Here is a 17,296-nt window from a genome sequence, read left to right on the forward strand (position 1 = left end):
ATTATCAATATTTAAAAATTCGCGCTTGAAAAAACTGGCTATAGTGTTGTCACCATGCGGTTAAATCTCGTCCCGATAAACCCAAAAGACGTTTTGTTTTCCACGTGACCTAACACATCCCTCTAATTTTAATCATGGCTTCGTTTAAAAAAACAAATGTTAAAGTTTTTGCTAAAATTGCACCTGATCTTACACCAGATAGCATTTATTGGAAAAAATTCTCAGTAAGTTATTTTTTAATTCATTATTTATCATTTTAAATTATCAGTTCTTTACAAAAAGTGTTAATTGTTTTCTTCATTAGAAACCACGTGTTTATTTTAACCTACAATATTTTGAATACTTATTTTTTTTTTTTTTTTTTTTTTTTTTTTTTTTTTTAAATAAATAAACCTTCAAATTTTAGCCGCCAGTATTAGTCAAAGAATTCGGTGCGATAGATTACGTCGATTTTTCACGAGCTGAGCCGCAAAATTTTGCCGTGACTTGTTCAGTAAGAGTCCAAGTTTACAATACAGTAACAAAACTTGTTACTAAAAATTTGACAAAATTTAAAGAGTTCGCTTACGGAGGATCCTTTCGTGCTGATGGAAAACTCATTTGTGCGGGCGGACAAGAATCTGTCGTACGTCTTTTTGACGTATCAACTAAAAGTTTATTGCGTTTATTTACTGGTCACCAAGCTCCGGTACACAGGACGTTTTTCACAGTCGATGGACGTCACATAACATCATTTTCTGATGATAAAAGTGCTGCGGTATGGGACATACCTGGAGAAACACAACTGATGAAATTTGAAGAGCATACTGATTATGTTAGAGCGGGAACAGTAAGTCCTATTTCACCAGATATATTTTTATCTGGTAGTTATGATAAAACTGTTAAAATGTATGACACTAGAACGAACAAAAGTGTATTTACTGTCAATCATGGTGCTCCAGTTGAAAGTGTTATATTTTTACCATCTGGAGGAATATTTATCTCAGCAGGTTTGTTTATTTATTTTTTATTAAGAGACATCCCGTTATAAGCCTCCGTTAAAATTCTCTAAATTATAAACTAACAATAGGAACAAAATATCAAAATTAATGATAAAAATTTACTATCGATCTTTCGCGGATAATAATTTAATAAATATTAAGTTAAATATTATTTATTGTTGATAATTGTAATGATTAATTACAATTAAAGCTTCTGTTACAATTTAAAAGTTTTATTGAGCATTATGTTGATCAATAACAATTATTATTATTATTACAGTAATTAATACCGTTGTCATTATAATTTTTTCCATTAAAATTATTATTAGTGTAAAAAAATAAGTATTTATTTTCGCGCCATAAGCACTAGAAAAATCGGGATACTGACGTATGTAACAAAACGTAAATATGACATTTAAAATGATATTAAATAAAACAGGCTTATAACGAGTAGTCAAGAACAAAACTAAACGCCTGGTAGTGGAGAGACTGAAATTTCAATAAAAATTTCTCTACGTCCCCTAGACCAGGCTTATGACGGGTAGTCGAATGTTTTTGTATTTTACTAGGGATGTGCGACTAGTTTGAACTTTGAACCAGAAATGTCAGTAATCATCAGGCATTTTTTTGCAATTGGGAAATGTCAGGGAATTTTTAAACGAATCCGGGAATTTAATCGCGATATTTAAATTTTTTGTAGGGGCGTGCGATTAATTTCAAAATTTTATTTTGAACGATTTAAATTGTAATATTTCTTCTAATTCAAATTTGTATGGACCGGAAGATCGCAACGTTTTTCGCAGAATGAAAATAAAAAAAACGAAATGAATCTACTCGATCGAGATTTCCGAAATGTTTCATATAAGTACTAGTATGTCAGCCGAAAATTTCAATCGCCCCCATTTACTCCTTAGTCACCTTTAAGCAGTCAAATTACATCAAAATTTCTCATTTTCGTTGCGCAGGAAACATAAATTTTTGTCTGCATTTTTTTTACACGGGTGACTTTTTGCCAAATGAACGTTGGTACGTCCTGGAATTTCAAATCTTTAAGTTCATCCCTTAGTGTGATACCTCATTTCGAGGGATTTAATGTCCAATTATTTAATTATTATAAATATTTATTATATTATAGGAGGTACAGAAATGAAAGTATGGGATGCGCTAACTGGTGGTAAATTATTAGCAAGAGTATCTCAACATCATAAAACTATAACTTGTCTTGCAATGGCATCAAATGGTCATAAAATATTGTCAGGATCTTTAGACAGACATGTAAATATTTATGACGTAGGTACTTATAAAGCCATTCATACATTTGATTATCCGAATTCAGTCCTAAGTCTTGGAATCAGTGTAAGTATTATTTTAAAATAATTTTACTTTTTTTTTTTTTTAAATTTAAAATTTGTAAAAAATAATTTTGTGTTGACACTTCAGGCTAATGACGAAACAATAGTAGCTGGAATGGTTGATGGTTTAATATCAATAAGAAGAAGAGAACATGATGATAAAACAGAAGATGAAAAACGAACAAAAATATCTCACAGAAGACGTGGATTAAATTTACATTCGTCATCAATTGATATCGTTGTTCCTCATGAGAATAAAGAAATGATGAGCAAACATGATACTTTTCTTAGAAAATTTCAGTATTCAAAAGCACTGGATTGTGTTATGGTTAATTTTGTTGTCAATAAAAATCCACATGTCACAGTAGCTCTTCTTCAGGAGCTCACACGTCGTCAAGGTTTACGACAAGCCCTAGCGGCGAGAGATGGAAAGTCTCTAGTTAATATTTTAAAATTTATCATCAAGCACATTGGAAGCCCACGATTTTCTCGTGTTTTACTTCATGTTACACATATTTTAATGGGTAAGTTTATGGAAATTATGATCAGGGCCAGGGATTTCGGAAGTTGATGGAAGTCATTCTATCGTTTCTCTGTTATTTATTAAATTATGCGAGGCTTTATACTAATAGAAAAATCTAAGCTGCGATTTGACAGCCTAATGAAGCTAAAAAATACTGCGAAACGTTGCAGTGAAAGTTTGCTGATCAACATTTTTATTAAATGATCCCTTTATTCTCTAATTTTATTGTTTATTAAATCAATAATTAGTATTTTCAATGTCCCTAATAGCAGAGTTTGCTGTAGCAAGTTTTCTTGAATTTTTCGTTAAATGTCCACCAACTTTGGACTTGTCATTTTTGATGACAATTTGTATACAACTTGCTATACAATTTGACGTAAATTTACTACCCGCATGAAAATGCAAATTGACTTCAAAAGTTGATTAGAAAAAGTTGTCATCAATTTGCAGGCAAATTTTTACATCAATTTATTATTTATTTGATTTAGAAAATTTTTAAGTATTTTTTTGCCGTCAAATTGTAGATATTTCTATGCATCAATTTGCCTACCTCCTGTAATAAGAATTAACTTTATTGTCTTTTTGTTTTTTTAATAAAAAGTTATCTCTAAATTGAGGAAAAATTAACCGAAAATTTTTGTGTACTTTTGCTGTCAAATTGTCAGCAAATTACTGTCAATTTCAAGCTAAAATGGCTATCAGGGGAATTGTTCACATTCCTGCAATATAATTTGATAATTAACGTTTTTTTTTTAGATTTATATGAAGATACTATTGATGAGCTTAGTCCAGAATCAAGAACAATGTTCGCGCTGTTACATCAAAAGCTTAATGAAGAAGAAGATTTGATAACATCAATGACAGAATTACAAGGCGCTCTATACATGATACTTTCAGGCGCTGAATCAACGCAGTCGACGTCAGTCAAAGAGCCTCAGATTTTGGAACCCTCTAGCGCAGCTCAAAAAAATTTGATACTCAATATATCTTGATAATTACTTAATAAATAATTTTGTTGTAAATAAATATTTATATATTTTTTTTTCTTTTAATAAAAATCATTACCAAATATTACAAGAATTAATAGTTAAATAATTAGCTTGAAAAATAATTATGTAAGCTTTATCATTAGTGATTATATTTTTTTGAGGCATTTTTGCCATGCAGCGGACGATGGGAATTCTGGCATTACCCAACCTATTGGGATACGTCTTCCTTCCCCATGGTAATTTATATATCTATCCCACATAAATCTGTAATTATTAATGTAGACATATATTTATTTTAAATATTACTATATTGGTTATTAAAGATATTTACCTAATCATTACAAATTTATTGAAGTCATTTTTAACTCCGTTATTAACTGGTGAAAGTTTACGTCCAAAAATAGCTACTTCCCAATCATCAAAATTATTTTTTTTCTGTCGTGTTATCACTTTTTCATTGTCTGTTTGTAGCATTAATTTTAATCCATGTTCTTCAATTGAATATTCACGATCAAGTTTTGACCACTGTTCAATTAATTGAACTGTAAATTAAAATTATAATTTATTAATAATAATAAAAATACAATTAGTAAACATATATATAATATAGGGGTGTGCTAACAGATCGAACTTACGAATTATTTTAACTATTCAATTCGAACTTTAAATCGAATAATTAAAATTTTCCTGATTATTTGAAATTTTTAAAATAATTCAAAACTATTAGAATTATTCTTAATTTTTCAAATTATTCGGAACTTTACGATTAATTTGTAAAGCTTCGAATACTTAGAAAATTAACGAATAATTCTTTTTCTTTTGAAAGATTTAAAATATTGTAATATTTTATTCCAATACTTAAAATTTTTGTCAGAATAAAAAGAACTCAGGCACGAATATACAAAAAAGTTATTTTGGTTAAAAACTAAGCTCTTCATTAAATAAAAATTTGAATACTTGGAAGTTGATCAGAATTTTCTCGATTCGAATTGAGTGATTTCAAAAGTTACAAATAATTTTTAAAATAATATTTACCAATGATATTTTCAAAAGCTTGGTCAGCAGCAACAGACAATTTTTCACCTCGTGCACGAGCATTAGCTGATTTAACTTTACGTAAGTTTTTAAGTTCATTAAGTACAGATAAATATTTCCTTGCATCACTACGTTTATTACGAATGTCTGATAAAATCATATCTGCATCTTTGCGTAAATTTTCTTCTTGTTTTTCCCGCTCAATGACATCCTGTTTATCTCTAATCCAAGCATCTGCCGCAGCATGTAAGCGATCTCTTCTCTCAGCATCCAATAATTTACTAGCTTTCCATTTAGCCCTCAACTTTTTTTCTCTCATCCTTTTTTTCTTGCGCTGATCAATAAGTTTTTTAAATTTCAAAATTACATCATCTTCACGTATCATCAAAGACAACTTTTCTACTTCCATTTTTATTCTCATACATTTCTGTAATTTTTCATTTAATTCCTCAGTGTCTAATTTGAATTTTTCTTCTTCTAAACTTGAAATTTCTTCTTTCAAATTAACATTCAATTTATTTATTGACGACAGTAATGATTTTATTTGGGTAATTCCAAGTTTTTTATTTTTTTCTTTATGATTAAACTTTTTGTCAGCTTTCAAATTTGAATTCTCATCAATAAAATTATTTATCAACTCAGTATCTTTTTCTCGCTGATAAACATCAATAACTAATTGATTACTCGTAACATCTGATTGGTTGTATTCAAATGTTTTATTAAATCCTGATGAATCGTTGTATCTATTTACTTGTGGCTGTTCATATAAATTACTGTAATTATAATTAGCGTAAAACTGTGGCATGTTTTCGTACTGAATGTTTTGAGATAAATAATTACTGTTATTATACATGGCGATTAATTAATTTATTAGTATTAATAAATCTCAGTTAAACTTAAGATATTACTTAAAATATATAATATTGTTAAAAAAAAACTTGACTGTATTGTAGATAAAATAAATGCTTAAATTCTCGTAATATTAAAAAAAAAGTTAGATAATCATGCTGATAAATTTGAATTTTTGGGTAATTGTTCTTCGGCTTCAGCGACAACTTTTTCAGCTTCAATGTAAATTTCGGTTTCTTTTAAATCTTGCTCAGACTCTAAAATACTTTTCAATTCTTCATGAGCTTTCATCAATCGACGTTGACAATCAGGAACCATCATCAATGATTCTTGCAAAACTTCTTCTTGCTTCTTAATGTCATGCTGATCTTTACCTATACAATTTTATTTATATTTATTTATACGTATAGTTAAAGTTATGCTCAAAGTAGCAGACAACTGATGTTTTCCCAATTTTCAATTGTCGGCTAATTTTACACTGAGAGAAAAGTGCATGGTTGTGGTAACTAGAAAGGGATGGTAATGAACAAATAGTCATCTTAACTAATATTTCTAGTTTCTTGAACTATATCATGAGTGTCCGAAACTATTTGAAAGTAGTAGTTTTAACTAAGCATTTGTTTTATTGTGGTAACTATTTAATATTATTTCTCAGAACTTATACTTCAGCAGAATCACAAATGTTTCAACAATTGTACGATTATAATTTCATTAATTTAGCATCATTTAAGTCGTCTACGAATATAATTAAGGATTTTTCTTGATTATTTTTTTGTAATAAGAATACCATTTTTGACTTAGTTACGTTCGCTATTGTCATTGTTCATTGAACTATAACACAGTTAAAACAACTATGATATCATCGTACATTTGACAACTATATATCAGTTATCTGAACTGAGGGTAATATTGGAGGCTTCATTGAACTATGTTTTTCATAGTTCAGAAAACCAGATTTTTCTCTCAGTGCAGTATTATATCGTTTTTTATATTTTATAATTATTAAAATGAGTGTGAATGTAGCTGACAAATGACAAATTACAAAAATTTTAGAATAATTAAATAAAATTTAATTACGAGTGTGAATGTAGCAGACATCAAACAAATTTAAAATTATAAATAAATAGAAGAAATAATTTGAAAAATAATATTTATAAAAAATGCACTTATTAATTTCAAAATTTTTTAAATGCGCATTTTTTTAAATTTTATTTTATTTAATCATTCACTCTATTTATTGATAATTTTAAATTTGTCTTATGTCTGCTACATTTACACTCATATTTAATTAGAGTAAAAATTACAAAATGCGCATTTAGACAATTTTAAATCTGTACGCGCATTCTTAAAATTTATTTCAAATTTATAAATTGTTTCATGTCTGCTGCATTCATACTCATTTATTAAATATGATACTAAAATTAGCTGACGTCTAATAATTTGGGATTATTTCAAAAATGATAAATTTAAAAAAAATAATTTCAGAAAATTGCGCATATAGTGTTTTAAATTTTCTACATGTGCATATTTTTAGTTTTTTTGAAAATTAAATTGTGGAAAAAAAAATTAAAAAATTGATTAATTGGCTGCTAACTTCAGAATCATTACAAAATATAAATATTTAAAATTTTAAAAATACCTTCTTGTTTAAATTTTTCAACACGTTCTTGTTGTTGAATAAGTTCTTTTTCATAAGTTTGTTTTTCTTTAGCAAGACGTTTTACAACACCGGTTTTTATTTTCAATGTACGTAAACGCGGATCAGACATTTTATTTTTAAAAACTTAAAAAAAAAATTAAATTTATTAATTTCGCTTTTATTTATTTTAATAAATATTATTACGTTGTTTTTTAAATACCTTATAAGGATTTGATGATCAGCAATTAATTCAAAACGTTTTCAAAGTTTATTTTAGGTTATCATTTCTCCAATGGATGATGCATCAGAAATAACCTGAAGTTAGCAGAGTTTAATTTTTAAAAATATTTCATTTAAAATTTTTTCAAAATTTAATATCTTTAATTCCTTTCTGTACACTTGATAATAATTATTTTTAATTTAATAAATGATTACTGTGTTTGATTAATCTAATTACTGAATAAAAATTTTCAAATTTTTATTCTTTTCCGCGTAAAATTAATCCTGGCTAAATTCACGGCGCGGTGGCAGAAAATAAAAATGAAATAATACGGAGCTTAATATGTTTTTTTTTTGAGAAAAGTGTCGTTGGAAAAAAAAATAATTTTTTTGTATGCTACTGCAATGGAGGATAAATGTTTATTACTGCATTGTGCAATGCAGAGAAAAAGTAATAGACGAGAAAGAAAAAAAAGATGTTATTATTTTTTAATTGAATCTTATCAGTGCTATTAATAATATGGATGGAGTTTATTTTTAAACTAAAATTAAGTGAGTGTCAATATGCAGGAAAATACGTTCCCAGCAGCTGAAAAAATACTTTCTGATATTGAGAATGTTATTAAAAAAGATACGAACCTGTGAGTTTTAATTATTGTTATCTTTTATTAGCAACAATGAGGGCGGGGTTTTTAAAAATATTTTATTTTGTAAAACACGTAAACTGCAATGACTGTAGTGTCGACGTGTATGAATTGATAAAAAATTATATTTTAATTTTTTAATTCATAACTGCTTTGATTGATAAACAAATAAATTAATTTTACTTTTTTTTTAAGTTAATAATTAATATTATTTTAATGACCCTGAAGTTAACAGACATTCAAAAATTTTTTGAATATTTTTTTCAATGAATCAATTACAAAAAAATAAAAGTATGCACTTGTAGGAAATTTAAAAAACTAAAAGTGCAATTTTTTTAAATATTTTTTTTTTTTTTCAAATTAATAATTAATATAATTTTATTATTTCCAGTCAAAGTTTCGAAATAATCCTAGAAGACGACAATGAAAACAAATCTCCAGTTTATCACGAAGAAAACTCCCTGGGTCTGGCATCTTGGTGCATTCAGCCACTCTACTGCTACACATACAACCGTCTCATTGAATCACGAAACAATAAATTCCGACGGGAAGATCCAGGAACAACTTCCCGATGGTTACTGGGTGCGATTCTTCTCAACCCTGATGTAAATACTTTTTGGAACATGAGACGTGAACTAGTCCGCAATGGTCGCGTTGATGCGATACAAGAGTTGCGATTAATAAAAATAGTTCTCTTTCACAAAGCGAAATGTTTCGAGGCATTTTCTTATCGGCGATGGATTATCCAATATATTTTAACAGAAAACAGACATTTAGATGACATCGGTTTGTTATTACAAACAGAAATAAATGTCGCTGTGATGTCAGCTGATCGATATGCGAACAATTATCATGCCTGGAGTTATCGGCAGCATGTAGTGTCGATGTATGAGGCCTTAGTATCAACGAATTTTCATCAGTTTATTATTTCTGAATGGGAATCTTCGGAAAATTGGTGCAGTCTTCATGTATCTGACCACAGTGGGTTGTCTTATAGACAATTTCTGCTAAAAAAATTACTCATCAAATCGCAAATACTTGAATCTGATGATACTTTGACGTCAGAATTTGTTAATAAACGGCGTAAAATAATTTATGAGTACGTTAAAAAATATAATAATGCACAAGATTGTAAAGACATCAGTTGCTTGAACAATGGAGGATACTGCGAAATACTAAATGCTCTTCATGGTGACTGTAAAAGTAAAAAAGCAGACATTGATTATGAGCGAGTGCTGATAGCTTTGTCTTACTGGGTGGAAGATTGTATTTTAAATCAAGACCTTATTAAATGTTTTCCTGGTCATGAGGCCCTTTGGTATCACCGAAGATTCCTGGGGCACGCACTCAGATGTATTAAACTCTCGTACTCAAAGTATTCATGTTACAAGGCTGAGTTTTTAGAATCTCCGCATTGTATTAGAGTTGATAATAATGATCAACGGTCAAGTGATAAGGATTCTCATAATTTACTTGAGATTGCTTTTACTAATAATAATATAGACATAATTGAATTTTCAAAACATCAAGGTAGCTATCAAAGTCATATTGCAGATAAATTTATCAAATTTTTAGATACTTTACAATTTAAATAATTTTATTTTATTTACAGTCGACTACCCGTCGTAAGCCTGGTCTAGGGGACGTAGGGAAATTTTTATTGAAATTTCAGTCTCTCCACTACCAGGCGTTTAGTTTTGTTCTCGACTACTCGTTATAAGCCTGTTTTATTTACTATCATTCTAAATGTCATATTTACGTTTTGTTACATACGTCAGTATCCCGATTTTTCTAGTGCTTATGGCGCTAAAATAAATACTTATCTTTTTACACTAATAATAATTTTAATGGAAAAAATTATAATGACAACGGTATTAATTACAGTAATAATAATAATAATTGTTATTGATCAACATAATGCTCAATAAAACTTTTAAATTGTAACAGAAGCTTTAATTGTAATTAATCATTACAATTATCAACAATAAATAATATTTAACTTAATATTTATTAAATTATTATCCGCGAAAGATCGATAGTAAATTTTTATCATTAATTTTGATATTTTGTTCCTATTGTTAGTTTATAATTTAGAGAATTTTAACGGAGGCTTATAACGGGATGTCTGGTACGAAACTCAAAAAAGTGGTTAAGTGGGAAGCTGTTTGGACTCAGTATCTGCCGATTGAGGGGAAGAGGCTTTTAACGGGCAGGCTTATGACGGGTAGTCGACTGTATATAGAAATCAAAAATAATTGTCTAACTACACAAAATACTTTTAAAGTATATTTTAGATTATGAATAAATGTATTTTTAAATAAAGTGATAGTTTATGTATTAAATTTTCTGTCATTTTTTTAAAATTTTATAAAAGTAATTTATTTTTTACTCAAGATTAATTTTAAGTAGAGTAAGTAGTAAATAAAAAACAATAGTAAAAGAAACAAGGACTAGAAGATTTTTCAAATTTTCAAACTTAGTTTCATTTAAATTAAAGTCATATTTTAATAAATAAATAAACAATCAGGTAATTAGAGCGAAACAAATATTATTACAATTAAATACATATTCAACTCGACACATTATTCATCAATTAAATCAGAAGTATTCAATTTTAGTAATACTGTATTGAAAATTGTGTCATAGAATGATCTTGAAGTTAGCAAACAATTAAGAATTTTCCGATTTTTTTAAACAGTTTAATTAAAAAAAAAAAAAAAAAGAAAACTAAAAATATGCACTTGTAGAAAATTAAAAAATCTATAAATGCATTTTTTTTATTTTCATTTTTTATAATTGATCGTTTTTAAAAAATTCCAAAAATTATTAGTCAGCCAACTTCAGTATCAATTCTTACAATAAATATTTGAATAATATTCAATTTTTTAAAAACAACATCTGAAATTTGCTACTTTCAGTCGGAATATCATCGATAATATAAATTTCAAATTCAAATACTATAGATCTAAATTTTACACCTTCTCTAACTATTCTTATATATGTTAATAAAAGAAAACCTTTTAAATAAATAGTTGAGAAATAAAATGAATGAGGCCAAAAATCAGTCAACAAATTCCCACGCAAACACGTCATCGAAATCCCCTCAACGTCATCGCTGATGTATTATTTAATTCAAATTTCATTATTAATTTTTCTCGTCTTCTTTCTATTCTTCTTTTCGTCTATACACTTCTTATTGTGTATCTATAAATCAATAAATAGTGAAGGCTGCTTACTCAAACTATAGGAAATAATTCATTACAAAATTGATGCTCAATAATGACGGAAATATAAAATTACCTTCATATTTGTATAACAGTACTTTACATCCATACATCCATATATTTGAATATATATACAATACAGGCATAATTTATTAACTCAATGTCAACAATTCGTCGTACACGTTGTTAGTTTACTTTTTATCCTTTGGCAACGTTGACCGAATCGTAACAAAAATAAACTATTCATTTGGAGGGTACTAACTAAAAGTTTATACACTAGTATTGTGCGAACTGTTACGCGTGTTTCATACATTACTATTTCAATTTTTAAAGTAAAACTTATTATAATTAACGTGTGAGTTTAATTGACTTTAAAAGAATTTTTTGAGTGTTTAAGTTTTTTAAATTTAATTCAATTTTTTTTTTTAAATAATAATTAACACAAGGTCACTAAAAAAATACAACTGTCTGCGCTGACATTATCCAACACTTGAGTAAATAATTTTTGTTTTTTTTTTTATGTATTATTGTAACATTACATTGAAAAATCAATGAGTGTAAATGTATCAGACAGACAATTTATAAATTTTAAATAAATAGATTAATTAATAATTAATTTCAATTCTTTAAATTTTTAAACATGATACTAAAGTTTACTGACGTCTAATAATTTTTGAATTTTTTTTTTTTTACTGATAAATTATAAAAAAAAAATATTTGAAAAAATTGCACCTGTAGTTTTTTAAATTTTCTGCATGTGCATATTTATATTTTTTATTTTTTGGTATTAGGTTTTTTAAAAAATAAATTTGTAAATTATTAATTGCCTGCTAACTTCAGAATTATTTTAAATTCTACTGATATATTATTTATTCATTCAAAAATTAAAAAAATTTATAATTATCAGTTACATTGACATTCATAAAAATATGAGTGTGAATGTAGCAGATATCAATTCATAAATAAATAAATTTAAATAATGTAATTTTAAAAAATGCGCGCGTATTTTTAAATTATTTAAATTTGCATTTTTTAATTTTTATTCTACTGACATTTCATTTATTTATTTATTCAAAAATTAAAAAAATTCAGAATTGTCAGTTACATTAACACTGATAAAAATAAAAATTATAATTATTAAATAAATATAATCATAATTATTGTCAATAAAATTATTAGAACACAGTAATAATAAATGAAGAAATTCAAGCTACGGGAAGTGCGATAATAATGGATTTTGTCGATCGACCGGTTTTTATTCGATATATTAAACACGGCCGGTTTATCCTGAGTTCTGATTGGCAGAAACTCAGCCATGTCAGGTAAAGAGTCTCCACGAAGAAAGTCATTCTCACAAGAATCCCGTTCCCGTCAGCAATGCAAGTCGACTCCAAATCTTACTATTAAAATAAAAACATCATCGACGTCATCTTCATTGTCAATAGGAAATTGTAATTTGGCAATGATGCCGCCTAATGAAGATATTTGTGATAATAATAATGATGTACTACGACGAGGTAATAGTTTACGATTGCCATTTTCAACTAACGGTGAGTTTATTTTCACTTATCATAGAAATACTGAAATCGGTATGATACTGAAGTTAGTTGACGTCTAATAATTTTTAAAAATGACAAATTATAAAAAAATAAGTTTTTTAAAAATTGCATTTATAGTTTTTTTAATTTTCTACATGTGCATATTTTTAGTTTTTTTTTTTTGTAATTTATTTGCTGAAAAAAAAATCAGAAAATTGCTAATTGTCTGTTACTGGAATTAATGATTTCGAAATTCGAAGACAAGTAGCAATTTTAGTTTTTCTTTTTCAACAAATTAGTTACTAAAAAATTCACATGTAGGAATTTTAAAAAGCTACAAGTGCAATTTTTCCAAATATTTTTTTTTCATAATTTATCATTTTTAAAAAAATTTAAAAATTGTTTAATGTTGTCTAAACTTCAGGATCTTTGGAATTAGCCAACATCTAATAATTTTTGAATTTTCTTAGAAAAGATAAATTTAAAAAAATATATATTTCAGAAAATTGCACCCATAGTTTTTAAAATTTTCTTCATATACATATTTATAGTTTTTTTTTAAATTTAATTAAATTGATAAAGAATCCAAAAATTGTTAATTGTCTGCTGACTTCAGGATTATAAATCGGTTTTTATTTTATGACACTGACAGTAACAGACAGTCAGAAAATTTATTTATTTTAAATAAACAACTGAAATATTCAAAAAAAAATTTTTAAAATTCCATATCAAAAACTTTAAAAAATCTGTTCCTGGATATTCGCAAACTTCTATTTTTCATACAAGTAATTTATTTATAAAAATTTAAAAAAATCATCTGATACCTGTTACTTTCATTATCAGAAAAAAATTATTTATTATTTTTATTTGGAACACATCCAACGCAGCAATAAATCAAATAATTATTTTAAAGACATTATTATTTAAATGAAATTCATATTTATTTAAATCAATTTGTTGTAACTTTTAGTTTACTATGACAGTATTTTTATTTAAGTAAATAAATAAAATGTCATAAAAATAATTTTTAATGATGGTTTGTCTGTGGTTCAAATTTTTATTTTTAAAGTTAAAAATTACATTTGATTGATACTAGACCGGGAGATTTGAATGTTAAAAATTGCCAAATTTATTTCTAAATTAACATCTTTATTAATAAACTCAAAAGTTCTATGATAATATCAATTTGGGATTATATATTTACTTATGTCTAGACAGTTTCTAGCCAAATTGATGACCTTTGCATTTATAAGTCATTAATAATATAATTTCCACTTGATTATAAGATTAAATTATTTTAAATCATATATATATTTTATATTAATTTATGTAAATAAATAATTTAAATTCTAATTATTGTAAAGAAGAATTAAATTTAATTAGTATTACAATTACTTGATAAATATTATTAAAATAATTGTAAATAGAAAGTTATAAAAATAATAGACATAAATATAAGACATAGACAAAAACATTTATCATACACAGAAAAATAAAATTTATTGGTGCAAAAAATTTTTACTCACCCCAAGAAAATTTTTATTTTTATTTCCTAATAATGAAAAATTTTTTCTGCGCCAAGAAATTATTTTATTCGGGGTGTATGTATATAGATATATATATATATATATATATATATATATATATATATATATATATATATATATACATTCTATAATTATTATATATATTAGATGTAAATAATTTTTATTTTGAGCCAATTTAATATTTTTATGAATATCTAGAACGGAAATAAAATATAAAATGATCGTAAATGAAAGAAAAGATAAAAGACAGATAAATAATAATAATAATTGTTGTTTTTTAATAAATAATCAAAGTCAATGTAGATAAATGAACCATAATATGATAACATATATATGATTTAATGACTTTTATTATGTAGTTTTAAAATCTTTTATTTTATAACTTAATATTTGATTATAATGATAATATAAGTACTTATTTTTATTGAATTGAATAATTTATTGGCGCGTTCTCTACTAATAATTTTACTGTGAAAAATGATTCTGTGCTCGTAGTCATAGATTTTATTTATATTTTACTACAAAATTTCTCGAAGATTCGTATGAATAAACATTTAATATAAAGGCCAATGCCACGTCATTAATTTCGTAAAATAAAACTGGAGTTCTCTGGATTAAATTGCTGTGTGCGCGGCTTAGTGCCAGAAAAGTGTAGAATTATTATTTTAGTTATAAAATTTTCCTACTGACAGTAACTAAATAAAATTATTCTCATTTTTTTTAATTTTATAAATTATTTTTATTGCAAAAAAAAAAATAATAATAATAAATTATTTTAAATTCAAATTTTAAATAATAAAATAAGATAATTTTTTTTAAAGATTAATGTCATTGAGAATATTTCAAATTCGAGGTAAAGCATGTAGAGTTTATTCAACATTTAGTTGTTTTTTAAGTAAATACGTCATAGAAAATATTAATTATTTTATTAAATAAAAATGAAATCTTTATTTAAAATTAATGCTAATTTTAATAAAAAAAAAATTTCCATATAAATATTTTAATTTTATTATTATAAATTATATAAATTTTTATTATTCCCGTGTAGAAAAGAAATTTTTTCCAAAAAGATTTAAAAGATATTTGACATGTGAAACTTCTAAACTTAAGAACGATCAGAACTTTTGTAATTTTTATAGTAAAAAAAAAAGTTTATTTAGGATTTAATATGAGCGAATTTTTAGTAAAAAAAGAACGTTTTCAAAACATATTTTTATGGATGCTATTTCTTATAGAGCTATTGGTTTCCAATGGGAACTTTTTTGAAAAGAGAGTAAATTGTAGTAAAAATACGTTTTGAAAAATATGTTTTAAAAACGTTCTTTTTTAAATCAAATTACTTTATATGAAATCTGAGATAGACTTTTTTTTTTACTATCAAAATTGCAAAAGTTCTACTGAAAGTCCATATCTGCCTGATGCTTAAAAGTTCCAGACGTCGATCTTTTTTGAATCTTTTTGGAGCGAATTTTTTTAACATGTCAAGTTTTACTTTAACATAAACTTTGTTACTTTTCCTATCCTCTTGTCAAGCAAAGTAACTCCATATTTAAATGTGTGCTTAAATCAACACATAAAAAAAATTATTCACTGAAAGTAAACACTCTTTATTCAAATAAATTTTTTTAAAAAACTTCAATTTTCCTAGATAAAATAAAGACCTCCAGACCGACAAATTCTCTTGGCTCAAAAAATTTTGACTTGGTCCCTTTTCTGTAGATAAACTTTTATAATAATTTCTTGTAATTGTCTTTAAAACATTTCGGTTCAATCTTCAATTTTGATGACCGTTGCTGTTTATTAAGAAATCTTCCACTTTATCAATTCTTATCAATTAACAAACAATCATTTATTTTCTTTTAAACAGAAGGAGAATCAGGAAGTCCATTGCGTCGTGGTGGTTCTTTAAATTTGAAACGTCTATCATCAGAGCAAGATGTTGATAGGAATCGGCTCCATTTACCCGGTAGTACAAACCTCGGAGCAATTATAAATAATAATGGGGTTAATGAAGAATCATGTAGTATACGTCCTGCCAGATATTCAGCACCTGCTTTGGTTGCACCTGCGCCGGAGCAGCTTGCTATCAGTCTTCTCCAACTTGGATGTCCTCTCGTTTCCATGCCCAGGTGAGTAATAAAAATATTTAAATTTAAATCTTTAAAGAATAATTTCCAGTACCAATAATTAAATCATTTAAAAAATTTTATCTAATCAAAATTATTTACAGTATTTTATAATAACTGACTGTATTTACTCATAGTTTATTGACTCAGTTTATCAGTGGTAAGAAGATTGATACGAACTTTTGAAGATATAAGAGTATTCATGCTCTAATAACCGCCTACATGATGATTATAATTTTTTGTGCTGGTGAATCAGCTGATTGCAAAAGACTACAATACGCGAGTTCTGTGACCGATGTCTGTATGATCGTTTTAAAAATATTTATTATCATCCGGTATATCAATGATACTGTGCATCCTTACGTGCATCTACATGTATATAGATATATATGTAGGCATTGGAATATGGAAATATAAGATATATACAAAGTTTACATGCATTGTGCACCAGCACATCGATAAAGCGGCATGTGATGTTCGGTCAATAGATGATCTCGGTAGCGCAGACGCCAAGTTGAGATGAGTGTATGCGTAGTCAGCATCTCGTTGGTGAAGATGGAAGTAAACCAAAGCTATCAATGTGAATATAAAATAATAAGAGTGATAAAGAGGAGTTGCATTGAATTTTATG

General features: G+C 26.4%; 5 protein-coding genes across 7 annotated transcripts in view; 3 read left to right on the plus strand and 2 right to left on the minus strand.

Moving 5' to 3' along the window:
• The first annotated feature begins 98 nt into the window (after positions 1-98).
• Positions 99-3,926, plus strand: LOC103575015 (U3 small nucleolar RNA-associated protein 15 homolog). Its single transcript, XM_008554618.3, has 5 exons — positions 99-224; positions 407-989; positions 2,116-2,336; positions 2,421-2,856; positions 3,612-3,926. Exons 1-5 carry the CDS (start codon positions 135-137, stop codon positions 3,845-3,847), a joined length of 1,566 nt encoding a protein of 521 aa, XP_008552840.1. The 5' UTR covers positions 99-134; the 3' UTR covers positions 3,848-3,926.
• LOC103575013 (programmed cell death protein 7) lies at positions 3,878-5,732 on the minus strand. The gene is made up of 3 exons (XM_008554617.3): positions 4,880-5,732; positions 4,176-4,386; positions 3,878-4,108 (listed from the first exon to the last, which is right to left on the minus strand). Exons 1-3 carry the CDS (start codon positions 5,730-5,732, stop codon positions 3,991-3,993), a joined length of 1,182 nt encoding a protein of 393 aa, XP_008552839.2. The 3' UTR covers positions 3,878-3,990.
• Positions 5,733-5,881: 149 nt separating this feature from the next.
• On the minus strand, positions 5,882-7,688 carry LOC103575012 (tubulin-specific chaperone A). The gene is made up of 3 exons (XM_008554616.2): positions 7,588-7,688; positions 7,368-7,511; positions 5,882-6,102 (listed from the first exon to the last, which is right to left on the minus strand). Exons 2-3 carry the CDS (start codon positions 7,495-7,497, stop codon positions 5,882-5,884), a joined length of 351 nt encoding a protein of 116 aa, XP_008552838.1. The 5' UTR covers positions 7,498-7,511; positions 7,588-7,688.
• A 228-nt stretch (positions 7,689-7,916) lies between these two features.
• On the plus strand, positions 7,917-10,566 carry LOC103575011 (protein prenyltransferase alpha subunit repeat-containing protein 1-A). Of its 2 annotated transcripts, XM_008554615.3 has the most exons (3): positions 7,917-8,227; positions 8,622-9,760; positions 9,843-10,566. In XM_008554615.3, the coding sequence occupies exons 1-3, from the start codon at positions 8,151-8,153 to the stop codon at positions 9,857-9,859; spliced, it is 1,233 nt and encodes a 410-aa protein (XP_008552837.1). In that variant the 5' UTR covers positions 7,917-8,150; the 3' UTR covers positions 9,860-10,566. The 2 variants fall into 2 exon arrangements, with proteins under 2 accessions (XP_008552837.1, XP_008552836.1); XM_008554614.2 differs by having other exon boundaries at positions 8,622-10,566.
• Positions 10,567-11,500: 934 nt separating this feature from the next.
• The window catches only part of LOC103575010 (GRAM domain-containing protein 2B), a 33,699-nt gene continuing 27,903 nt past the window's right edge, over positions 11,501-17,296 (plus strand). The window contains exons 1-4 of one of the 2 annotated variants that reach the window (XM_014444955.2): positions 11,502-11,809; positions 11,901-11,948; positions 12,634-13,004; positions 16,407-16,668. In XM_014444955.2, coding sequence (XP_014300441.1) covers positions 12,770-13,004; positions 16,407-16,668 — 497 coding nt within the window. In that variant the 5' untranslated portion in view covers positions 11,502-11,809; positions 11,901-11,948; positions 12,634-12,769. Of the gene's footprint in view, positions 11,949-12,633; positions 13,005-16,406; positions 16,669-17,296 lie in introns of both variants that reach the window. The other variant, XM_014444956.2, reaches the window with a different exon arrangement.

The sequence above is a fragment of the Microplitis demolitor genome, chromosome 1, assembly GCF_026212275.2.
Source record: "Microplitis demolitor isolate Queensland-Clemson2020A chromosome 1, iyMicDemo2.1a, whole genome shotgun sequence".
Lineage (NCBI taxonomy): Eukaryota > Metazoa > Arthropoda > Insecta > Hymenoptera > Braconidae > Microplitis > Microplitis demolitor.